At 50.0% G+C, this 25,191-nt stretch overlaps 2 protein-coding genes across 2 annotated transcripts in view; one reads left to right on the top strand and one right to left on the bottom strand.

The window, feature by feature from the left end:
* Positions 1 to 10,090, top strand: part of LOC123852434 (sodium/glucose cotransporter 1-like) — a 59,326-nt gene extending 49,236 nt beyond the window's left edge. The window contains 4 exon segments of the mRNA XM_064577682.1: positions 4,267 to 4,435; positions 7,279 to 7,494; positions 9,775 to 9,874; positions 10,056 to 10,090. Of these exon segments, the coding sequence (XP_064433752.1) occupies positions 4,267 to 4,435; positions 7,279 to 7,494; positions 9,775 to 9,874; positions 10,056 to 10,090 (520 nt within the window).
* A 6,930-nt stretch (positions 10,091 to 17,020) lies between these two features.
* The window catches only part of RSPH14 (radial spoke head 14 homolog), a 74,101-nt gene continuing 65,930 nt past the window's right edge, over positions 17,021 to 25,191 (bottom strand). The window contains exons 4-6 of the mRNA XM_045887238.1: positions 20,601 to 20,826; positions 18,655 to 18,791; positions 17,021 to 17,259 (exon numbers count right to left, since the gene is read on the bottom strand). Coding sequence (XP_045743194.1) covers positions 17,021 to 17,259; positions 18,655 to 18,791; positions 20,601 to 20,826 — 602 coding nt within the window. The remainder of the gene's footprint in view (positions 17,260 to 18,654; positions 18,792 to 20,600; positions 20,827 to 25,191) is intronic.

Raw genomic sequence — 25,191 nt, 5'->3', positions numbered from 1 at the left:
GTTGAATGATATTCCACTGTATATACATATCACAGTTTATTTATCCAGACATCCGCCAGTGGACACTTAGATTGTTTCCATGGTTTGGCTATTGTAAATAATGCTGCAGTGAGCCTGGGGGTACAAATATCTTTTCATACCAGTGATTCTGTTTCCTTTGCATATATACCCAAAGGCAGTATTGCTATATTATATGGTAATTCTATTTGTAATTTTTTGAGGAACCTCCATACTGTTTGGCAGAATGACTGCAACAATTTACATTCCCACCAACAGTATATCCTGTTCCTCTACATTCTCATCAGTACTCAATATTTGTTATCTCTTGCCTTTTTGGTAATAGCTATCAAGTATGAGATGATAGCCCCCTGTGGTATTGATTTGCATTTCCCTGACGATTAGTGAGGTTGAGCACTGTTTCATGTACCTATGGGCCATTTGAATAACTTCTGTGGAAAAATGTCTATTCAGATCTTTGCCCAGTTTTTAATTGGATTATTTGGTATTTTGTTTTGTTTTGCTCTTAAGTTGTGTATTAGTTCCTTATATATTTTGGATATAAACCCCTTATCAGATGTATGGTTTGCAAATGTTTCTCCCATTCTGTGGTTGCCTTTTGATTTTGTTGTTTCTTTTGTTGCACAGAAGCTTTTTAGTTTGATGTAGTCCCACTTGTTTATTTTTGCTTTTGTTGCTTGAGACTTTGGAGACATATCCAAAAACCCATTGCCAAGACCCACATCAAAGAGCTTATCCCCTATGTTTTCTTCTAAGAGTTTTATGGTTTCAGGTCTCGTATTTAAGTCTTTAATCCATTTTGAGTTAATTTTTGTGAGTGGTGTAAGATAGGAGTCTAGTTTCATTCTTTTGCATGTGAATATCCTATTTTCCCAGGACCGTTTATTGAAGAGACTGTCTTTTCTTCATTGAGTATTCTTGGCTCCTTTGTCTGACATTAGTTAACCATATATGCATAGGTTTATTTCTGGGCTTTAAATTCTGTTCTTTTGGTTTATGTATCTGTTTTTATGCCAGTGCCAAACTGTTTTGATTACTATAGCTTTGTGATAGAGTTTGAAATCAAAAAGTGTGATACCTCCAGCTTTGTTCTTCTTTCTGAGGATTGCTTTGGCTACTTAGGGTCTTTTGTCATTCCAAACAAATTTTAGGATTTTTTTTTTTAGATTTATTTATTTATTTATTTATTTATTTATTTATTTATTTGAGAGAGAGAAACAGCATGAGAGGGGAGAGGGTCAGAGGGAGAAGCAGGCTCCCCGCTGAGCTGGGAGCCTGATGTGGGACTCGATCCCAGGACTCTGGGATCATGACCTGAGCTGAAAGCAGTTGCTTAACCAACTGAGCCACCCAGGTGCCCTAGGATTATTTTTTCTAAGTCTGTAAAAAATGCCATTGGAATCTTGATAAGGAGTGCATTGAATCCATAAATGGCTTTGGGTAGTATAGACATTTCCACAATATTGATTTGTCTAGTCCATGAACACAAGATATCCTTCTGTTTATTTGTGTCTTTTTCAATTTCTTTCATCAATGGCTTACAGTTTTCTGTGTAGAAATCTTTCACCTTCTTCCTTAAATTTATTCCTAAGTATTTTATTGTTTTTGATGCTATTGTAAATGGGATTATTTTCTTTATTTCTTTTTCAGGTAACTTACTGTTAGTGTATAGAAACACTACTGATTTCTTTCACTACTGTATGTTGATTTTGTATCCTGAAACTTCATTGAAGAGAGACATCTTTAAAATAAGATTGAGGAAAGCATAAAGAAATCATGGTAAAATACATACCATGCCAATAGAAACATAGATGCAGAAATTTTAAACAAAATATTAGCAGGTCCAGCAACATATAAAAAGAAAAATACACCTTGACCATCTGGGGCTTATTCCAGGAATGCAAGAATAGATTTTTTTTATTCAAAAGTCATCAATGTACTTGACCACATTAACTGAAAACAGGAGAAAATCATATAGTTGTGCAATGGATGAATTTAGAATTTAGACTGTTTAATACCTATTTATTTTTTAAATCTTAGAAAATTTAAAAGAATTTCTTTACACTGGCTTTTAAATATATATACATATTTAAAAACTTATAGCATGTGTCATACTTAATGTTTACATTTTCCCCTGAGATTGGGAACTAGACACGTATGTCCACTATAAGTGCTTTTATTCAACATTGTGCTGGAGGTGCTATTCTGCACAAAAAGGTACAAAAAGGAGACAAATGGCATGAGGATAGAAATAAAATTATCATAAAAGACTTTATAGACAAATCATCAATATGATTGGAAATAGTTTTTAATATTCCATTTTAATTTCTTTTGGTTGCTCTAGGCATTATAATAGGCATGATTAACCTATCTTTGTCTCCTTAGAGTTAATACTGTATCATTTTATCTAAAACATAAATACCTTAGAACAGTATTATTTTCCCCTTCCATCTTTTGTGTTATGGCTATCATCTATTTTATACCTATGTGCGAATAAACCCCATAATACAGTGATAGCAATATAATTTTTGCTGTAAGAAGTCAATTGCCTTTATTTTATTTTTTTTAAGATTTTATTTATTTGACAGGGAGAGACACAGTGAGAGAGGGAACACAAGCAGGGGGAGTGGGAGAGGGAGAAGCAGACTTCCCGCAGAGCAGGGAGCCCAATGTAGGGCTCGATCCCAGGACCCTGGGATCATGACCTGAGCTAAAGGCAGACACTTAATGACCAAGCCACCCAGGCGCCCCAGAAGTCAATTGCCTTTAAAATAAATTTATATATATATGTAGCATTTTATATTTACCCATATATTTTATTTTTTGGTGCTCATCATTCCAATTTTTAGGTTCGAGTTTCCAATATGTGTCATTTCCCCTCACTCTGAAGAATTTTCTTCAGCATGTCTTATAATGCAGCTCTGCTGGTGACAGATTCTCTCCGTTTTTGGTTATTGGAAAATGTTTTTATTTTGCCTTTATTTTTTTGAAGGATATTTTTGCTGGGTATAGAATTCTGGGTTGACAGTATTTTTTCCTACCCCGTTAAAGATGCTCTTTCATTCTCTCTTCTGTCCTCTTCTTTCTTTTTTTTTTTTTTAAACTCAATGAGATTCAAACTCCCAATTTCTTTCTCTCCCACTGTAGGCAGCCACTGAAGTCTTTGCTCAACTTTTTCTACCTTCCAACAGTTGCTAGTTGGTAGATTATTTGGAGATTTTCCCACACATGCATAGTTCAGGGATCAGCCAAGGGCATAAGGGAAGTTCATATACAGATTGGATCTCCTTGCTCTGTGGCTCCCTCCTTTCTAGAATTTTTCCCCCAACATTTTCAACCACTCTGAATACTCAACCTCCATCTTCTGACACCCCAGCCTAGTAAGAATGAGGCTCTCTGCCTAACTTCTAGTCACCCATATCATGCAGACTAGGGAGGGCCCTCAGAAGAAAAGCCAGGTAATGTAGATAGCACCCAGTATGATTTTATTCTTTTCAGGGATTAAAACCTCTCCTATTTCTGCCTGCTTTTGGCTCCCTTCAGTGTTGTTGCTTTATATTTGGCCCTCAATTTATCACTGTTATCTGTAGGAGGGTTAGTCCCTGGCAAAATATCCCATCATTACTAAGGTGGGAATTCACATCCTCTGTCTTCTTTGACTATCAAGGAATTAGTCCTTTATAGCTTAGAGTCATTCACTCTAAATAATAATTTTTAAGCCCTGTTGACACAAAACTAAGATTTATTCATCTTTGGGATGACATTTGATCCACTGTAATTTTATATATGAACACATATTTTTAAATCTTTTACTTAGAAAAAGCAATGAACATTTGGAGCCTCTACTTAGTTTTGTAAAATTTTCAGCAAAATTTAAATAAGTTTCTGAACTTGTTGAAATCTTCAAAATCATGCGCTGTACTAATCGGTCTAGAATTTCTTAAAATGTGTTACCCTCAAGAAATTAATTTTTCCATGTAATTTTAAGCATGACTGCCCAAACACACCCTCCAAATGTGAAAATCGATCCATGATCCAGTAACATGCAAATGGACACTTGGTTTTATTTATTCAGAAGTTAAAGGATTTTTATCTGCAGCCCTATGTGGCTGTCTCCTCTGTCCCACTTATGAATGGGCATCTGAATTTAACCTAAGGAATAATTGAACTAATAGCATGGCTTGTAATATTTTATTGGCGGGGGGGGGAGCTCATCAAATTTCTATTGACTATTGGTTTAATTTACAGGTTTTTTGTTATAATATTACTTGCTGTCATCATCATCTGGGTCCCTTTTATACAAACAGAATACAGTGAGCAACTGTTTGAATACACATATGCAGTTATGAGTTACCTGACCCCACCCATTGCTGCCATCTTCGGGCTTGCCGTATTTTGCAAGAAAGTCACTGAACAGGTAAGTAGGTGTTGGCATGCCCACTGCATGACACAGTGTGAGGGCTTGCCTTCACATCATAGTTGTCTTTGCAAGAGCTGCCCTAGAAGGGTCTCTTGTGCTTCAAGAGTTCACACCATTGTATCATTTGCTTTCTGCCCCTCCTGGGCAGATTTGGTCTGAGCTCCCTCATGCATGCAGGGAAAAGGCAAGCTCTGATTTGTTTTCCTCCCTTTGAAATGTAATCCACTCAACTATGCCATAGATGATGCAGTGTGCATGCTCTTCCCTCACACATATCTGGGTGTAAGAAAATATTATTCTGTTGCCTCTGTACATGGATGTGTCATACTCAGAGATTTCATACTCACAGGGAGATGTACAGTCATGAATTCCTTTTACCTTTCCTGCAGTGAAGACCATCTCTCCAACCACACTTAAAACTAAAGATCCCAGAGCACCCGGGTGGCTCAGTCAGTTAAGCGTCTGCCTTTGGCTTGGGTCATGATCTCGGTTTCCTGGGATGGAGCCCCGTGTTGGGCTCCCTGCTCAGCGGGGAATCTGCTTGAGATTCTCTCTCTCCCTCTGCCCCTCCCACCCCATTTGTGCTTTCCACTCTGTATGTCTCTCAAATAAATAAATAAATAAATAAATAAATAAATATTTTTTAAAAACAAACTAAAGATCCCAATTAATGATTCAATCATTTTATCCATAAGACTTTTTTTTTAGAGAGAGGGAGGTGTATGGGGAGGGGGGCACAGAGAGAGGGAGAGAGAGAATCTTAAGCAGGCTCCATACTCAGTGCAGTGCCCTACATGGGGTTCAGTCTCACAATCCTAAGATCATGACCTGAGCCGAAATCAAGAGTTGGACACTTAACCAACTGAGCCACCCAGGTGCCCCTCTCCGTAAGACTTTGAAAGCATAATTTGCCAGAATATTTTCATTTGTTATTTGAATCATATCTTAACTTGTTTCCCCTAACAGCACTGAGTAACTGGGCCTTGTACAAGTTCCTGAGCACAGTGTATGAGGTGCTGTGTGATTTGTCCCCTGCCTAACTCTTGGCCCTTGCCCTCCCCATGCACAGCCCCTGGGCCCCAGCCATTCCTAACCATTTGCAGTGTTAATTGCCTTACTGCCCTGTGCCTTCTCTGGCCTCCCTTCACTTGCATAGGCTGTTCACTTTACCAAGAATATCTTTTTCCTCTTCCACCTGGCTGGTGCTTCCTATAGGCCCATCTCAAGTATCCAGTCCTCTAGACCAACCTGCTAGTGCTGCCTGCTCTGCTCAGGTCACCAAGACTCAATTTAGCACCAAGAATGTGGGAGGAGGGTGGCTGGGCTCTGCAGATGCCAAAGCTGCTTCCCTCTGCTCTGCTGGGAAGGGCAGGGGCAAGAGAGGCAGGCTGTCATGAGACTCTGCTTCCCATCAATGATACCAACATTAAGGTATTGGAGCCTACTGCCAAGGAGACCTGGGGATCTGGTCAGTGATTCCCTGCTACCCCTGGTCCAAGGTTACAAGGACATTGCAGGTACCCTCTTTGACCTAGAGAGTTTCTCTAGGCCCTCTCTCCCACTCTGTTTCAGATTGCATGCTCATCTGGCTTCTGCTGCCCATCTGTTTCTAAATCTTCCCGTTCTGCACATCTCCTTCAATAAATGGTTCCTGTGGATCATCCACATGGCTTTTGGTTTCAGGTCTTTCTCCAAGATGCTTGCCCATATACCGTATCTTCTGTCTCCTCTGACATCCATCCGCATGTAAGTCAGGCTCCAGACACAGCTCCAGAGCCAAGGTGAAGTTCTTACTCTTTAAGAGTGGACAGTCTGGTTGGAGGAGACAGATGATATCCAATAAGCAGATAAAGATTTCTGATAGTGATGCAGTGTTGTTTAAAAGGTAAAAAAGGGTTGTGGAGGGTGTCAAGGCAGGTTCTGGGGGCAGGGCATATACAAGGACCTTAGCCAAGGTAGTAGAAGAATTCTAAGAAAATGACCTTGAATCTGAACCCTGCAGGATGATCCAGAAGTACCAAGATCTAGGCAGAGACCCAAGCAGAGAGAAGGGCAAGCACAAAGGCCTGAGCCAAGAGAAAAATGGGCAGATTCAACATGCAGGAGGAAGGTTGCACACAGGCTAAAGTGGAATGACCAAGGGGAGAGTGGCAGAGCCAGATGAGGTCAACTGAAGGGCAGGATTGAGATTTGACTCTGATGGTGGGCCATGAGAAGCCATTGGAGAGTTTAGGCAGAGGCATGGCATTCTCTAATGCATGCTTTGAAGAGCTCACTCTGGCTTCTGTGGAGACAGTGGGCAAGCAGGAGGCCAGGTAGGAAGGCTACCTATGTGAGAGAAGATGGCGGTTCAGGATTAGGGTGGTAGCCATAGGGTAGTGGGATGCTGACACACATTGGAGGCAGAGCCAACAGGATTTGCTGATGGGTTGGTGGAAGGGCAAGATGGAAGGAAGGAGGGGAGGGATGACTCCTGGGGTTTCAACCTGAGCAATCAGGGAGATAGAGGTGTCACCCACAGCCATGGAGAAGACTGGGGTCCTTTTGGACATATGACATTTGAGATACCTATTTATTATCTTACATAAAAGTGTTTCTAATGTTTCTTAAGTTCTCTGATTGACCTAAGAGAGAGTGCAGGTGTCTCAGGTCTTTGTTCAGCACAAGAAGGTACGGCCTCCTCACTGGTGCTTACATTCTGCTTCCTCCCACAAGGTATTTAAAGCCTTTGTTGTGACGAGTTTAACTTCAGAACTCAACTAGTGGGGAGGTGAGGCTGAAGGTTTGTCTCACCGCCCATCTCCCTCCAGGTGACTCCCTTGGGGCTCCTCCTTTGGCAGGGTGCCTTCTGGGGGCTGACTGGAGGACTTCTGATTGGCTTCTCTTGAATGTTGTCCGAGTTTGCCTATGGACCCTGGAGCTGTGAGGCAAACAGCAAGTGCCCCCTGATCATCTGCAGCATGCACTACCTCTACTTTGGGGTAATTCTCTTCATAATCAGTCTTTTCACCATCCTGGGGATCTCCCTATTCACAGACCCAATTCCGGATAAACATGTAAGTGCTGCCCTGAGGGTGTTCTGGAACCAACCTTCAGTCCTAGCATCCCGGGGAGCAGTAACTTGGCTCCGCTTGTTTTAGAGAGAGTGATTGAATTCCTGCATTCTTTTTGAAAGTGGGAGGGCTGGGGGCTGAGAGTGGGGGATGGGTCAGAAATAGGCAAATAACAGAGGAAGGGCCCTGCCTCAAAAACAAAACTAAACTGAAAAGCTTTTCAACAATCCACCATTTGGGTATTCACTTAGAATGAGAAGTTTGGCTTTTAAAATGCAAATTTTCCTTAGAAGTGTTAAGTTCCCTAACCTCAGTATGAATTAATGTAATCAGGGCAGTCCCAGCTGCCACCTACCCTCAGGGAATTAAGTCAGCAGGAGGGGGAAGGGACAGGAATATTGGCAGCTGTGGCCGGCTCAGGGCTGGGTGACTCTCAGCCTTCTCCTGGCGCGGCCATTCCCACCTCCCAGGACGCAGGGATCAGTCACCCCAGTTGGAATATAGGAAGTCTGGGCTCAGAGAAATTAAGTCACTTGTCCAAGGTACCAAGTGGCAGGCCTGGGCCCCAACCTGGCTCCACTACATCACCTCCATCAGCATGGCCAGCAGGCTTTGCACTACAGGGACTTGGCCAAGCCAGAAAGCCCCATAGCGTCCGAAGTTTAGGGGCAAGCTCAGAAGGGAGATGGGTCTGTGAGACCTACATGCCTATCTTGCAGCTTTTCCTGGGGTCTAGGTAAAAGCCATAAACTTGGAAGACTGCCTCCAGGTACCCCCCCTCAACCTTGGGCTTTCCCTCTGGCGACGCTTCCTGCTCCATAGTTGCTGTTTGATTCATTCCTCTCCTGTGCACAGAGCCCAGTTGGAAAAGGGACGGAGCACATGGGGAGGACAGCCAGGATTGTCTGGGATGTGCACGCCCACTGCATCAGTGACAGCAGGGAGACTTCCCTGCTCCCAGCACCTTGAGAAACTGGCGGTGGGTGGTGACCTTGATTTCCTGTTGCTTGGGGTCTTAATTGTTTAGCTTGTCTTCGTTCTTTTTCTGCTGTTCTCTTCCTCTCAATTTTTTGGTTGTGCCCACTTCTCAGGCAGCCAAGTACTTGTTGAGTGTTTCCCACCTGCCTCCCAGTATGCCAGGCGCTCTGAAGAACACACAGCAGCTGCCAGTAGGGGAGGGAGAGATGAACAGGAAAATTGGAGCTTCTGGATCGGTGTCGGCAGGCCAGGCCCTCTGCTCACCACCTACCAGAGGAGGCAGAACAGCAGGGACAGCACACTAAGCCAGGCTCTTCCAGCGCACCCAGCACCTCTTCCATAGGGACTGATAGTGTCGTTGGGAAGGCAAATGCATACATATGGCATCATCAGGAAGCAATTAAAGGCTCTGTCATTAGCACAACAGAATTTTAGTTCTGACATTTTAGTCTGAGAGGTGGGGCTCCAGCAGGTCTTGAAGTGGGCTGGCTGGGGAGGGGCCAGCCCAGCCCATTCACATCCCAGACATATGTTGGGGGTGAGGGTGCTGGGATTCAAATATAATGAGGCTAGTATAATGGATCAAAATCTATTCCAGGATAGGTTTGGTGGAAATGTTCACTTGTTGTCCCTTAAGAAACAAGCAACAACAATTGGCTGGATTTTGTTACTTCCCAAAGTTTCCATATGTGTTTTCAGAACGGGAACAAAATTACAGAGCAGAATGGAAGGGAGCTCCCTACTGCATCTGCAAATGCCTTGCTGAGTTTGAGCAACTCAGCTCAGTGGGGGGCCAGGTAAACCAGGTAAAGCCTCTTCTGGCCTGGGTTAGTGCTCAACTCTGACAGCTAGGAGGGGATTCTGGAAGGAAAGTGGCTCCCCAGTCTGTCCGGTCCACTCATCTGGTCAGAGGACCTCCTCCTCCACAAGAAGAAGCAGACCAGGGGGGATGGGCAGCCACTCCCACCCTGAAGGGCACGGTTCCTGGACACTCAGGACTGGAAGGAGCCCTGAGCACATTGCCTCCCACCCCTTACTATACGCTGAAGGACACTGAGGCCCAGGCAAGTTGCATCACCCTGTGCCAAAGCCACACAAGCACATGGTACCAGAGCCAGAACTGACATCCAGGGTCCCCAAGTGCCATTCTTTTCCCACCCCACGTTCCTTCTGTCTCTTGTTGAAATTGAACCACCAGGACTGGTCTCAGTCCTTGGAGACCCTGGTGCCCAGCTGCTGGCCGTGGCTGGGTCCGGTCTGTGTGACAGGGCCCTGGGTGGTGATGTGCCCCTGCTCTTGCCACAGCTCCACTGGCTCTGTTGGAGTTTACGAGACAGCCAACAGGAAAGGGTAGATCTGGATGAGGAAATACAAGTGAAGAAACACACGACCCAAGAACAGCCAGGTGAGAAGGAAGATCCAAACCCTGCAGGGGATCCTGTTTAGAGTGTTCTAGGTGTGTGTGGCCTGTGCTGCCTCCCTGGCAACCCTGCCCCACAGTCTCCCCTCCCAGAAATGCTCTTCCAGGCAGAGGCCCCCTCTGGGGTGCCTGTGAGGTTGAGAGGTCTCTGGATATCTGTGTGCAGCCTTCTGGGCTGGGGAGAAGCAGCAGATGCAGTGAGACACCCTTAGAGGGGCAGGGTAGAGGGAGGAGACAAGGGGTCTGGCTTGGGGCTTGGGAACAGGCACAAAGTAAAAGGCACTCCAGGAGATGAGGAGGACCCAGCAGAGGGAAGACAAACACTGATGGGCAAAGAAAGATGAGGCCTTAGGACTGGCCACTGGATTAGCCACACAGAGATGATGCTGTACCTCAACAAGAGCAGTCTGGGGGAGGAGAGGGAGAGAGGGCTCCGAGGAAAGAAGTCTGAGGACAGTAAGATTTCAGTCCCAGCAAGCAGAGGGAGAATGTTCCTGGGAGGGGCTTCAGAAGGCCTAGAGGAAGGTTTATGGCAGATGGGGTCAGAAAGGGAGTGTTGGGGCCACGGGGGTGAGGGGAGGGTGACCTGAGCTTCTTGCAGCCCTGACGCAAACAGGGATAAAGGCCTAATGAGATTAGTCCTGAGTCTCAGGCAGAGAGTGCCTGGGGAGGCTGTGAGTTTAGGGGAGGAGGCAACAATCCAGGGGCGCCCTCCACCCCTGCTAGGGAAGTTTAGCCCAAGGAGGCCCTGGGCTCCCTCCTGACATCTGCAGAGGAGGCCTTGGGCAGGTGCAGAGCAGGGGAGTAGCCTCTCCCAAGCATGGCAGCCCCACACCCCTGGCAGGTGCAGGGCTCCCTGGGAATTTCTCTTCTCTGAGTGGGGGAAACGAGCCCATGGGGGGCCCACAGTGTGCCAGGGGCTTGTTCTGGGTGCACCTCCCAGTTCCTCTTTTCCCTCCACAGTCGTGGGGGGATGATGACGACGAAGATAATGACAGTGGCTAATATTTACTGCCCACCTGGGATGTGCCAGGCAGTGTCAAAATTATACCCCCGTGTGATAGTTACAATTAACATCCCCATTTAGAGATGGGAAAATTGACGCACTGAACAGTTAACTAACTTGCCCCAGGCTCCACAGATAACCAGGTAGTGGTGGAGCTGGGACTTGAACACAGGCAAGTCTTAACTCTAAAATGTGTGCTCTTGGCCAACAGCCATCCCACCCCCCATCATACAGCCCGTGGGCTGTCATCAAATCATCAGTTGCCTTTTACATACAGCAGCCTCTTTGGGTCTGGCAGCTGCATGATGATATAACATGGGTGTTCAGAGTGTGACACGCAGGACTTCTCAGCACTGGCAGCAGAGATCTGTGTCCCTGGCTTTGGGGTCCTCACACACACCCCTTGTAACAGAGGCTTCTCTGTCCCTGGCTGATGGGTTCCGTTATCGCTGGGGCCGCCTCAGCCTTGGGACACAGCTGGCATGGAGGCTGCCCAACAGAATGAGACAGAGAACACGTCACAGCAAGCACTGCTGGGATGCCCGCTCTCGGACCAAAACTCGCTCATCTTGTCAAGGAGGAAACTTCCCAGGCTGTGCGGGACCTACTTTGGTGTGCCGGAGCTGGCCGTGGTGCTGACCTGAGCCTGAGCGGGCCCAAGGAGCGGCCCACAGGAGCTGTACCGACGGACCCAGAGCAACATTTAAGCCACAGAAGGCGTTTTCGCTAATTTGAATGGAAACATTCCTATAATTCCCAGACTTCCCTCCTTTGGCTCCTGGAAAACATCAGTGATTTTCCATTCAAGTGCCCAGAGTGCCTTATTTTGGGCCAGGCTGCTAGACTGATACCTGCCTGAGGGAGACATTCCCTGAGAGCTTGCCGAGGACAGCAGTGTCTGATTCCAGAAATCAGGGGATTTCTTCCATCCTCTGGAGAGTAGTGACTGGAGAGGCAGATTCAGAGGAGCAGTCACTCGCTCTAGACATATCCAGCTGTGTTCGGCCATGTGCCTAAGAGAAGGGTGGTCACTCCAGGATCTGCACCCAGTTGAAGGCTCTGCCAGTGGAAGGCAAGCATGACCCCAGGTAGTTCCCACCCCCGCCCCCACTGCATTCCCTGAGCCCCTTATCCCACGCTCCCATGTCTCTGAGGATGGTGGTAGGTATTCTATAGCAGGGACTGAGGACTGATCTTCATTTCAGAGAGTCTTTTGGTCTTTCTGTGGGACTGACCACTGAGATGCTACACCATAGAAGGTCGTCCTTCTTGTGTCCTCCTGATGTTTGCCTGTTCCCTCTGTTCCAGATGTATTCAAGGAGGCCCAGGGCTGCCTGTGATGTGTTCTGTGGACTGGAGCCACAGCCGGGCCCCAAACTGGCCCCAGAAGAGGTAGCCAAGGAGAGTATGGGGCGTGCTGCCATATCTGAAAGGATAGAGTGCATGTTGGAAGGGAGAGTGTCATGACATGTCTGAAGGGACAGAGCACAGTGCCACATTGGAAGAGACAGAGTGCCATGACACATCTAAAGGGACAGAGTGCAGTGACATGTTGGAAGGGACAGAGCGCAGTGACACCTGAGAAGGGACAACGTATGCTGACATGTCAGAGGTACCCTTCGGGAGAGAAATTGCCAATGCCAACGGGTTCCTCTTGATATCAACCATAGTCCTGTTGCACATCTACTACTACTAAGGCAGCTGGGGCCCAGGGGCATCTGGGAAGAGCAGGCAAACCGTAGCCTCTCCAGACTCCCTCATCATCCAGTGGAGAAAGTCTTTCCTACCAGGAGACCCATGGATATAGGACCAAGGATTACACTAATGTAAACGCTCCCTCAGTGTCACAAATCAAGTGCCACCAGCTGCAGGGCATGCGTGCTGAGGGGACAGGGTGAAGTCCATTTGCGACTCCAGAGACTATGCAAATGAGAACATCTGTTCCTTTACGAAATGAGTCATTTTCTCCAAATGGCTCTACTGCATAAACACTGACTTTCACTTTAAATTTAATTTTGGCTTTTTATTTCTAGATATATTTGGGATTTTTGCTTGTGTTTACTTCACTGTAACCATTTCCTTCCTATATCCTACCTCCATTTGCTTTGTTCTCTCCTCCTTTTTAAAGGTATGCCCTGCTGGCGAAGATGCCATGTAATGTAAGCCTCACCCCCACATGGGGTTCCCGCCCACAGGTGCTGTGCCCACTGCTGATGACCTCACAGGCCAGCTGGAGCCAAGGCTGCCCATGGGTGGGACTTCAGCTCCTGCCTGGACCAGTGGTGGAGCTGAGGCAGTCTCTGCTCAGTGGAACAGGCCTCCCAACAATTCAGCACTGCCCAGCTACAGTCACACTGCACCCTTGAAGGGCAGGTGGAGAGGAAACCTTCCTCCTTCCTGAGCTCTTCCCAGTGCCTCCCAGTCTACCTGCAATTGGCATGTTATTGGGCATTGGGCCCAGGACCTAGACTCCCTTAGCTGTCAAGTATAGGCCACTCCCGGGCTGTATTTCTGCAAGGACTCCCTAAGCTGCTCCTTCCTCTTCCTTCTTCTCAAAAATAAATTGTGTCATTAGAAAAAGTTCCAGGTGCCTTGAAGTGATTTGGCAGAGGCCCATCCAGCATCACAAAAATCACACTCTGAAGGCACACTCACATGCAGGCTCTCCTCCCTAGTTTATCCTTTCAGCTGACATTTTTGAGTGCCCACTATGTGTCAGCCACAGCAAGGAAATAGCTGCTAACAGAGCATAGGCAGCAGACAGTGAAACACTAGCTGTGATGGCCAGCATTTAGTGCAGCCTGCTGTTTTGCTGCCTGGGGTAAGTGCATTATCACATTCAAGCCACAGAACCACCCTTTGTGGAAGTACTAGAATTAATCACATTTCACAGGGAAGGAGACAGACTCAGCAAGGAAATTGAGTACACTTGGAATGGGCATAGGGCCTGGAACAGCCCTGCCTTACACCAAGGCCACACACTGGCCCACCACGTGGTGTGTATACAGCAGGGGGGCCCACCTAGTCTGAGTCAGGGAAGGCGTCCTATGACCAAAGAAGGAGGACAATTAGCTGGACAACAGAAGGGACAACATGCAGAAAGACATGAAGCAAGAGTGCAAAGCATGTTTGAGGATGCCAAGACATGGCTTATGCATAGGAGAACAGTGGGAGATGGGGAGGGCAAGGTGGGCAGGAGGCTGAATTGCCTTATATGCTTTGGGATCCTAAGTCCCTGGGAGCTTCAGTGGGGAAGTGACAGGTTCAGATTTGCTGGCTGCTGCTGGAACGATGAAAGGGAGGCAGGAACACCCACCAAGAGCGATCCAGGCAAGTTAGTGGCAGAGAGGAAAAGAGAAGGGAATGGCATCAAGAGAAACCAGTGATTAGAAGTAATAGAATTTGACTGATTAGACTTGTGAAGGGAGAGGCCAGAGTGACTCCCTGGGTTAAGCATGTGGGCAAAGTGTGCACCAGTTCTAAAGACAGGCCACCCTGAAAAAGGAACAGATGTGGGAGAAAAGTTGAGCACCACTTGGGACATGTTGAGTTTGAATTGCATGAAGATACGTACTGCCATCTTGACAATTGTACATCTTCTGATCCATGAACATGGTATGCCTTTCCATTTATTTAGATCTTCTTTCCTTCAACAATGTTTTGTTTTCAGTGCTCAAATTTTGTACTTCTTTTGTTAAATTTATTCAGGTATTTTATTCTTTTCAATGCTATTGTAAAAGGAGTTGTTTTCTTTGTCAACTTTGCTAAACTTGTTGACTTCTTCTAGTAGTTTTTAAGTGTATACCTTGGGATTTTCCATATATAAGATCACATCGTCTGCAAAAAGAGATAGCTTACTTTTTTCTTTCCAATCTGGGTGCCTTTTATTTCATTTTCTTGCCTAATTGCTTTGGCTAGAACCTTCAGTACAATGTTGAAGAGAAGTAGTGAGAGCAGACATTTTTGTCTTGTTCCTGATCTTCAGGGGAACACATCCAGTCTCTCACCATTGAGAATGATGTTAGCTATGACTTTTTGCAGATGTTCCCCTCTATTCCTAGTTTGGATTTTTTGGATTTTTTTTTTTTTAAAAGAAATGGATATTGGATTTCATCAAATGCTTTTTCTGCATCTATTAAGATGATCATGTGATTTCTGTCCTTTACTGTATATATATGTTACATTGATTCATTTTCAAATGTTAGACTAACCTTGCATTCCTGGGATAAATTCCAGTTGGTCATGGTGTATAATGTTTTTTTTTATGTGGCTGGATTTGGTTTGATGATATTTGGTTGAGATTTTATGTCTCTATTCATAAAGGATATTGGTCTATAGTTTTCTTATGATGTCTTTTTCTGGCTTGGGTATCAGCTAATTTGAGGTAAAATTAGCCTCAGAATGAGTTGGGAAGTGTCCCGACCCCTTCTATTTTTCAGAAGAGTTTGTGAAGGATTGGTATTAATTATTGCATGGAGACATTTAAGGGTAGATGTTAAATTGGATAGGAGGGTCCAGAACTCAGGAGAGAGGCTGGGGCTACAGACCCAGATTTGGGGGAGACAAAAGCAGTGGGCAGGCCTAGCTAAGAAGGGAACCTGGTAGAGGGGGGCCCATAGCCAGGCAGGTGAGATTGTGTGGGAGAACAGGAGGAGAGAGGGCCTAGACAGAGCTGTGAGAAACATGAACACTACTGGTCATGTAGAGAAAGAGGGTTTTACAAAGGAGACCAAAGAGAGCACAGCCAGAACCTTGGAAGGAGGCCCAAGACAGCTACTACAGGAAGGGAACATCCATACCTGGGCCATAGCATGGGTCAAGCACAAAGAGCACAGGGTCTTGGCAGCAAGATGGTCAGTGACCTTGGCCAGAGCCCTTTGGTGAGGCATTAGAGGTGGAACCAGCATGCTGTGGGTTGAGGTGAAATGGGGACATGAGGAAGTAGAGGTCTTCAAGCACCTGTTTTACTGAAGGAGAAAAAGTTTCCGCTTTGGGGGCCTGTTTTGAGAATGAGATTTACCCAAAATTCCAGCTGGGCTCAACAGCCAGTCCCCTTGGGCTAATCCTCTAATTCCAGGGATGCAAACTTCTCTGATTCTTCTAGAAAAGTGAAGGCCCCAGTCAATGAAAGAACTATAAGAAGGTGCTCACTTGAGGATTCTGGTTCTGCTGATGTTTATTCTGGAAGGACTGGGCATCCCATAAGCCTGGGAGGTTCTGTCCCATAGGAAATATGGCTGCTGGTTGGTGCTATAATGAGAAAAACCTTGTTTTAGGCAGGGAGCCTCAAAAAGCTCCCTTGAAGCTGAGCTCCTCTCCTGCAGTTTCTCCAACAGAAGTCAGAACTGGTTTAAGAACCATCATCCTGCCAGACCAGGCAGGGAAGGCTGGGGTGGTTAAAGGGTCCCAAGCCCCCTACCCTCCGCAGCCTGGCTTCTCCTCCAATGCCTTCAAGCTCTCCATCCTCCTTTGCTAGTTTCATTTGGGGGATGAGAGAAGCAGGTGGAAGCCCAGGTGGAAGGCTGGCCAGAGGGCTGCCCTGGGGCTGGGGTGTGGTTGGCCTCAGGCCAGCTGGGAGCTTACTCTTATGACTTCTTGGTTCTGGCGGTAAGATCCCTGTCCTGGGCACGCATCCCTAGGGGCCTCATACAACTCATACTCCTCCTGAAAGAGCCCACATGGGCTGGCATTTTGACCTTCCCTCCTGTGAGGAGGGGCAGAACTGCCTAAGAAGGACAGTGCCCAACCACACCCAAGGGCCAGGTCACTCAAGTGTCTAAAGCTTGGGTGGTGCTGGATCCAGCTGTGTTCCTTCTCCCAATATAACTCCTGGCCCCTCCCTGTACCTGGAAGGCCCAGCCCTGCTCTTCACCTTCTGAGGGGACTCTTGGCCCCAACAGAGAGCTGGGATGCCACCCTTCCATCCCTGGGCCTTGGACTTAGCCCATGCTTCCTCGCCTGGCCACCATGACCCAGTCCTTCAGGGCCAGGTGTTTCCCCTTTGTAGGAGAGAGGGGAGATGTGACCACACTCTAGGAGCATAAAGTGCCATTCAGACCCAAGATAAAGAGATTCAGCCCATTTATTTAGGCAAGCAGCTTATCAGTTCTGGGCCAACAAGCAGCTCAGGGTTTCCATTCAATGACTTTGATGGCGATCTGGGCTGCCCGCCGCACTGCCTCACTGGGGTCTTCCTCGAGGGTGCGGAAGATGGGCACCTGAGACTGCAGAAACTTGCGGCCCTCAGGGGCCTCAGCCAGCATGGTGAGGGCCTTGGTGGCATTCAAGCGTGCCTTGGTCAAGGATGAGCACAGCAGGTTCAGGAGGGGGTGGATGGCTTCTATGTCCAGGGCGGCATACTTCCCTGTGGGTCACCAACACCAGGTGTTCCTCAGGGGGCCATCCTGTTCCACCTTCTCTCACCCAGCCCAACTCTGGCCTCCGGCCTGTGCAGCCTCAGGGGAGGTGCCTTCCCTCACTCCCGTGCAGGCCCTGGCACCTTCCTCTGCCTCCAGCCTTGGCCTACTCATTCCTGCCCCTCCTGCCCCTCAGCTGGCTTCTCCCCACCCACCCTGATGCCTGTCCTGCAATCCAGTTCTCTCAAGGCAACAAAAATTAAAATCTAATTGTTCATTTATGTGGCAAGTATTTCTTGAGCACCTACTCTGTGCCAGGCACAAAAACTCACAGAGCTCTTTCCCTCCCAGTACTTATAGTCTAGTGGGGGACACAGACATTAATCTGTAAAGGAGACGCCCCTCCTTAACCTTCAGCACCTTCCTGCTATCCTGGCCTGCTGAAAGGCCAGGTGGTTGCCCCTTGCCCCCCAGCTTCCTGCCATGCTCAATGAACTCTTCTCTGTGTGCTGGAAGCTGTGCAGCTACCCTCGGCCCTGCTGACTCCCATTGTCCCTTGGGTCAATACCCACGCCCCTCCCAGAGGAGGCTTGGCCCCTGTCCTCTGCCCACTGCATGACATGCTTCTCCTCTAGGTCATCAACCCTCTGCCACTCCCGCCAAACTCTGAGAATCAGAGACCCAGTCAGTCCTCCGTGGGACATCAAGAAAGCACAGGGCACGGGGCTGGTGCAGGCAATTGTGGGCACGTGCAAAGACAGAGAGCTTTCAGAGGTCACATGGGATGGCCAACCCTGGCCTCCAGGTGGGGAAACCAACCCCAGTCGCTCCTGTGGCCAGGACTGGATGACTAAGCTGGAAGCCCGACTGGCTAGGGGGTCCCCAGGTAGGAGAGGTAATCTCATGCTCTTATTTGCTCCCCATACCCACACCCTGAAAAAAAAAGTAATTTCGATCAAAAAACAACATGGAAGCAAGGGCTCCAGTGTTTGTTTAGGTGTTAGGATAACCAAATCAAGGATGGCAAACTACATAATTCATCCCAGAATCGAGGCTTACAAGGGGCCTCGGTTGGAGACAGGAATTCCAGGCCCAGGGAATAGCCTGGCAGGAAGGGACAGAGGTCCTAATGGGAGTGACCAGGGAGGGCCACAGGTAGGTGACCCACTGTGGCCAGGAAGAGGAGGGAGGGTGGAACCTTGGCCCAAACTTGAAAGGACTCCAACAACAGACCAGGGAAAGTATTTTGGTAGGACAGGGAGGGGGCAGTGCTGGGATGCTGAGCACAGAATGAAAGTTCTGGAAAACAGCATGCTGGAGGCTGCAGTGACCACCCCCCCCCCCCACTGCCCAGTAAACTACCACCTGCGCAGGGGATACAGGTGGCCAGCAGGCTGCCTCACCTTGGGTGGTGACCGCAGCATACATGAGGGCCCCGGCGGCATTGGCCTGCACCTCCTCCACCTTGTCCTTGAGCAGGTGCACCAGGATGGGGATGACGTCATGCTGCCACACCTGGTTCTTGCCCTCCAGAGGGATGCTGGGCCAGAGAGGGGACAGCTGTGGGGCTTCGTTTGGCAAAGAGGACAGGGGCGGGCCTAGGACCACCCCAGGGCACACCAGAAGGACTTGTGTTGGGACCCCCTGGTGGTTCGGGCCTGGCCAGGGGGTACCAGGGTGCAAGGGAGTGCTGGTGTGAGGTTTGGGTCTCACCCCCATGCTGGGACAACCTGGGAGCACAGCCTGGGACCACTGAAGGCCAAACCGCAGCGGAGCCAGGGGGTGATGGAGCCTGGCCCTAAGGTATCACATGAAGAAGAAACCAGACATGTTCCCCAGGCCCCAAAATGGGGAGCAGCAGGACCCAGGGACACTCATTTTGACTCCACGCAGGAGCCAGAGCTGCCAAAGATGGGCTAAGCCATGGGAGCGGGCGAGCTGCCAGGGAGACACCTATGCAGAGCCACCCTCAGGGGAGAGGACACTGTAAGTCACTTCTAATCCTGGCACTGTATGAAGCTGTGAAAAGGAATGTGATGGACTCCCCACGAGCTCCCTTTGGGAACTTGATCAAAGATGCAGAGTCTTGGACCCCGCCTGCAGGGATTCTGTGCATTCGTTCATTCCCACAGCCGGGGCTGACTGAGCACCTTGGCGGGTCCTGGTCTGGACGCTGAGGCAAGAGCATGACTGACCGTGGGGCTGGATGATTCTTTGTGGTGGCAGCTGTCCCGTGTGTTGGCCCCTCGAGGGCTTCCCCGCCTTGAGGCCAGGAGCGCCCTTCTCCCTCAAGTTGGAACAACGAGAAATGTCTCCAGACAGTGCTGCCTGTCTCCCAGGGGACCAAAGCTCCCCCTGTTTCGAAGCCCTACTCTCAAGCAGCAAGCAGAGCAAAGCCCTGTCCTCAGGAACTCCCCTTGGGGGTGACACAAAAAAGGAGGGCACGGTGAGAGGCACAGGCAGGCCTGGTGGAGGTCGCCATTTTCCAGAGCGGCAGCGTCCTCAGAGGCTTCACTGGAAGGGGACCTCTGAGCAAAGACCAGAAGGTGATCGGTCTGAGGTAGGGCCCCGGAATCTCCACGTTCACAAGCTCCCCAGGGTCTGGATCGGGGGCCACACTCGCAGAAATGCTGGCCCAGGTCTCTAGAGAGAATCCCAGCTAGAGGGACAGCCAGAGCTAGGGGAGGCAAGAGGTGCCAGGATGTAGGCAGGTGGCCATATCTAAGGCCTGGACTTGGGGGCACGAGGGACCACCGGTCCTTGGGAAGCGTCTCTGTCTGGGATCACACACCGCTTCCCTCCCTCCCTCCCTGCTCTGAGGTGTTGTGCTCCCTCAGGTTCCAGGTCAGGATTTAGACTGGAATTCCGTGTGACCCTGGGTCACCAGTGACTGGACACGTGTGCTCTCCGTTTCCTTACCTATAAAAGGTAATCACCTTCCTTGGAGGAGTGCCGCTTGTAGATAATACCCGGCACCTACGGAGCACTTAGTACTCAGTGACGGCTAGCTGCGCTGCACTGGGTGCTTGCCTTCCTCACGGGGAGGGGGGACCAACCATCTCGTTTTGCCCAGGACTGGGGGCTTCCTGGGACACAGGACTGTGAGGGCTGAGCTCTCAGACCACTAGGACAGTGCCCCCCTCCCAGGGGACAGGGTCCTCCTCCCCCAGGGCACAAGCAGGGGGGCGGGTGTGGAAAGCAGGCCCTGAGGTGGATTCCCTGGAGCTCTGGGGCAGGCTGGCTTGCTGCGGGGCCGGGGGCAGCTCAGGTGCCTTCTCTGAGCCTCAGCAGAAGCCTCCGGGCTGGCCGCCCCTGCCCTCCCCGCTCTGTCCACGTGGGCCGGGCTCACCTGACCGCCATGAGCGTGCGGGCAGCTTTGCTGCGAATGTCATCGTCGGTGCTGAGGAGCTTCTGCTTCAGGAAGGGCACCACGCGGGTACTCAGCGCCTCAGTGGCATCCTCCATCAGGCAGGCCGCCAGTGTGTCCAGGAGGAGCCCTTGGATCTCTTCCTCTTCCCTCTGCAGCTTCCACACCAGGGAGGGGATCAGGCCGCTGTTGACAATACCCTGGGCTCCTGCGGGACAGGAAAGGGCACTGAGGGTGGGCCAGTCACCCCTACCCATTCTGGGCGGCACGTGGGGCGAGGCGAGGCCTGCACAGCTGGTGGGGGAGGAGAGGTTTGCAAATGCCCCTGGCTGCCAGACCCCTGAGCAGCTAGCAGGAGGCTGGGGATGACACGCTAGGGTGGGAACCACACGGCCCTGGAGGACCCCCAAAGGGGCCAGCCTTTGGTCACCTGTAACTGAGGCGGGGGGGCATAAGCCTTCAACAGGTGCCCAGGGGCCTGAGAAGCAGCACCTGCCCCTTGGAGAGCACAACAGCCACTCTGCAGGGCCCAGCGCAGAAGGAACTTCGCTCCTTTCCCCACCCGGCACCAGAAGGAAGGTGGGGGGACCAGCCAACCCCCTCCTTCCCACCCACAACATCTCTAAGCCACTGGAAACCCCACACTAGTCTGGCCAGCTGTTGGGGAAAGGAAAAAGCTTGGAATCAAATCAGAAGTGAGAAGGCCAGCATCTTATATCCAAAAAAGAGTTGTGCCTCCAACCAAAGGTAACAGGAAATCCATGGACTCTGGCCAAGGGGGTCTAAAAAACCCACAGGATTGGGGGCTCCACATGGCAGGGCGGCTGGGCACCAGGGCTGAGAGAAGGCGGAGAGGTGAGCCTCCCCAAGAATGGGTTCCACTTCCCTCCTTCCGGCCCCTTCATCCCTCCTGAGGGATGTCTGGGGGGAACCAAGTACCAGCCCAGGCAGCACTCCTGAGGGGCCCAGCTCCCCTGTGTCCAGAGCAGCCGTCACTGGGAAGTGAGCAGGGCGATGCTGCGGAGGGCAGCCCTCTTCTTCCCAGCCCTCCTCCCGACCCTCTTCGTGGCCTCCCCAGTGGCCCACACCACCCACCGAGAGGCCATATAGATAGCTCCCCTGGAGGTGGCCAGCAGCAACACCTCTCTCTTCCGCCTCCCCAGTTAAAACCTCTGATTTACTCTAGAGAGACAAATAAACAGGTTAATTAGCCTAAAGGTCTCTAAGTGCCAATTAGCACCAGGGATTTCCTCTTTGAAGACATCACCCCAGTCTTCCTCCCGCACTTCCTGAGGACATCAAATGGCAGGTGCCCCGGGATGAGGGAGGTGGAGAGGGACAGGCGCATGTCCAGCGGCTCCCTAGGCCCCTGGCCAGCTTCTCATTGGGGTGTCATTGCCGAGCAACTAGCTCTGCCCCATTTGTTCTCAGGGCACTCGCGACACAGGGAGAGCAGTTGCCCGTTGCTTTAAGAGTACTGCACTTTTTAATGAAGGGGGGAATCGGAATGGGAGACAACCGTGAGAGGCGATGGACTCTGAAAAACTGAGAGCTCTAGAGGGGAGGGGGGTGGGAGGATGGGTTAGCCTGGTGATGGGTATTAAAGAGGGCACGTTCTGCATGGAGCACTGGGTGTTATGCACAAACAATGAATCATAGAACACTACATCAAAAACTAATGATGTAATGTATGGTGATTAACATAATAAAAAAATTCTCAAAAACAAAAAAGAGTACTGCACTTTTTAAAATTTAATACACACAGATTTCAAAAAATGCCTAGCTTGGACCCCTAAATGTATCCAGTTGTGTGATCTTTGACAAGTTACCTAACCTTTTTGAGCCCGGTTTCCTCATTATGGAAATCAGCCTAAGTGGCAGGGAGTTGTGAAATGCCAATGGGTAGTGGTTGGGTGGGAGCACGCTCTCTGGAAGGGAGTCTCACATAGCCCAGAATGTCTGGACCTAGAATCATAAGGAATTCCACCAACACTGAGACCCAGCTGCAAGCAACAGCCTGTGGGGGGAGGGGGGCGGTGAGAGGCGAGGAGTGGGATACAAAGAGAAAAGCTGCACAGTCCCTGCCCTGCAGGAACACAGCCCCTCTCTCCCCTTCAGCCTCAGCCTCCCCATCAGGCCACGGCCAGACCACACACCTGGCCTTCTGCTCTGGCTCCACCGCCCACTCAGGCACCTGCCCACGGGCTCCCTACCTGCCCCAGCCATGGGTCCAACTCAGCCACAACCTGACCCAGACAGCCCCTCCCAAGCTCACTGTGGGGAGGTGACAGTTGGACGTTCCAAGGATTTTGCTGACTGGAAAGATTTTGCATAGAGGGAGAAGGTTCCTAGCTGGGGGACACCTGAGCAAAGGCCTGGGGATGAGGAATTTGAGCATCATTAAATTGGGGCTTGATTGTGGCCTCACGTGCACCTGGGTCTGGGCTTTCCAGGGCCCCCCTCCTCCCAAAGGTGTTGCTGGGCACAGGCTGGGGTGGGGGGGGCAGAGGAAGAGAGTTGAAGTCAAACTGCTGGAGGTGATCACCTCCACTGCTCCCTCCTTAGGTGAGGAAACTAAGGCCCAGAGAGGCAGTTCAAGTGCCTGAGGTCACACAGCAGACAGGGGCAAAGCCAGGGCCCTGGGCTACTTGGGTTTTGTTTCTCAGGCATTCGTCTTGGGCCTCTACTCCTAGAAATGCTGAGCGCCAGGACCTGGGTTCATTCTGAGACAGAGGGAGAAGATTAAAAATAAAACGCGTGCCGGGTGTGCCTCTCTGCTCGTTCACTTTGCTTTTCAGCTAAAAGGAGAGTTGCAGGCCTGGCTATTTATAACTAACCCAGATCTGCAATGGCTTGTTCAAGTTGGGGTTGGGGGGGTTGCACAGACCCCAAGGAAATAAACTGGAGAAACCCACTCAGCCCCGCTGTAGCCGGAGAATCGACCGGCGGGGCTTGGGAGAGCAGGTCAAGCTGGGAGAAGAGCCAGACAGGACGGTGCTATGGCCAGCATCCAGAGACTAGCCATCCTTGGGTAGTGGGGAGACCAGTGGCAGTCAGCCAGGACCCGTCATGACAACACAGGTTCATACTCAAGTAGAATTCCAGGGTTCTAGGGACTCTGAACATGCAGGAAGGGAGGCCCCGGGGGCGCTGGGCCTCATGGGGCAGCAGGGCAAAGGCATGAGGCATGGGTGTATTTGGGGAGGGCCCCGGGTCTGGCACGGCTGGTGTGCCAAGATAGATTCAGTGGTTGATGAGCCAGAAAGCTCCACCAATCCCTCCGGGATTGAGGGACATGATGCCCATGGCACGGAATGCCCTGTGGTTGAGGTTTGGTCATTTCCTGGAGGATGGCCTGATACCACCTACAGAGGCCACTCCTCAGCCATCTGTGCCTGCTGGATTGGTGAAGTACGAGGCTCAACCACCAGGGCCTTCCTCTTTCCATCACAGGGCCCCAGCTGTTGTCTCCTGGTCCTGTTTCCTGGCTAGTAAGGACTGAGGACGGAGCGCCAGCCTCAGCCCCGGGCATCCGCACCTCATCAGAACCCACCTGTCCAGTGTTAGCCTCGTGCGGCCCCCATGCCCTGAACTGCTGGCATGCTGATCCCCCTCCCTGTGCCTGCCTATGTCGTGGGGACACATCCCTGTCCTTAGCTTACATGGCCTCTCATAGCACATGATGTGGCTGACCCCGTCTTACCTCTTGAGATACTTTCTTCCCAAGGAGCCAGGACACTCTACTCCCTGGTTTCCCGGCCACCTCTCCTACTGGTCCTCCATCTGCTAGCAAGCACCGTCCTTCCTCCAGCATCTCCTATCATGTGGACCTCCCCCTTGTCCCCCACCCTCCCCACTCTGCCCCCCACTCTATCCTTCTGTCTTGGCTACAGCCACCACATGGCCCTCTCCTGACACTCTGTCGCTCAATGATCCTGCAGCCCTACGCTGAACTCAACTTCATGGAGAATCTCTGCTTTCTTATTTTCTGAAGGCTGACTAGCTGACATTTTTGTTATTTGATTCTGCCTATTAGGACAACATACATTAATGGAACCACACGTACTGCAAACAAATATGAAACAAAAACTTGCAATCCTCCTTCTCAAATTTAAAAAGCTAACCCTAAAACCCTCCAGTGCTTCTTAGGCTGACGTCCCCAATCTCACAGAAGGGACACTAGCCCAGTGCAACTGTCCCCAATCCAGCCTTGTTTTCTGGCAACCACACCCGCTTGCTGGCTCCAGCCACAGCCGGTCTTCCATGGGTTCCTGCAGGCATCATGGTTCCTTGATGCCCAGCACGTTCCCCACCTTGAAACATACTTCTCTCCTGCCCCAGGTCACCGGCCACCTCCAGGCTGCTGTCTCCCAGTGCCCAGTTCTCCCCCTGCCACATGTCCCCAGGGCCCTGGTGGGTCTCCTCCGTGAGGCCTCACACAACTATAATGGTGGATTTTTACCGCACAGACAGGAAGGTCTACCAGGCAGGGCAGGCCTGTCTAAATCCCAGAACTGTGCCTGTGCCAAGGAGGTCAGCAGTAAATGATTGCTGTCTGAAGAATTATGATCAT

This window comes from Mirounga angustirostris, unplaced genomic scaffold (assembly GCF_029215605.1).
Source record: "Mirounga angustirostris isolate CCGP_5_RB_7025 unplaced genomic scaffold, mMirAng1.0.hap1 SCAF_14, whole genome shotgun sequence".
Lineage (NCBI taxonomy): Eukaryota > Metazoa > Chordata > Mammalia > Carnivora > Phocidae > Mirounga > Mirounga angustirostris.
The sequence above is the reverse complement of the archived record's forward strand: the minus strand, read 5'-3'. Positions and strand labels throughout refer to the sequence as shown.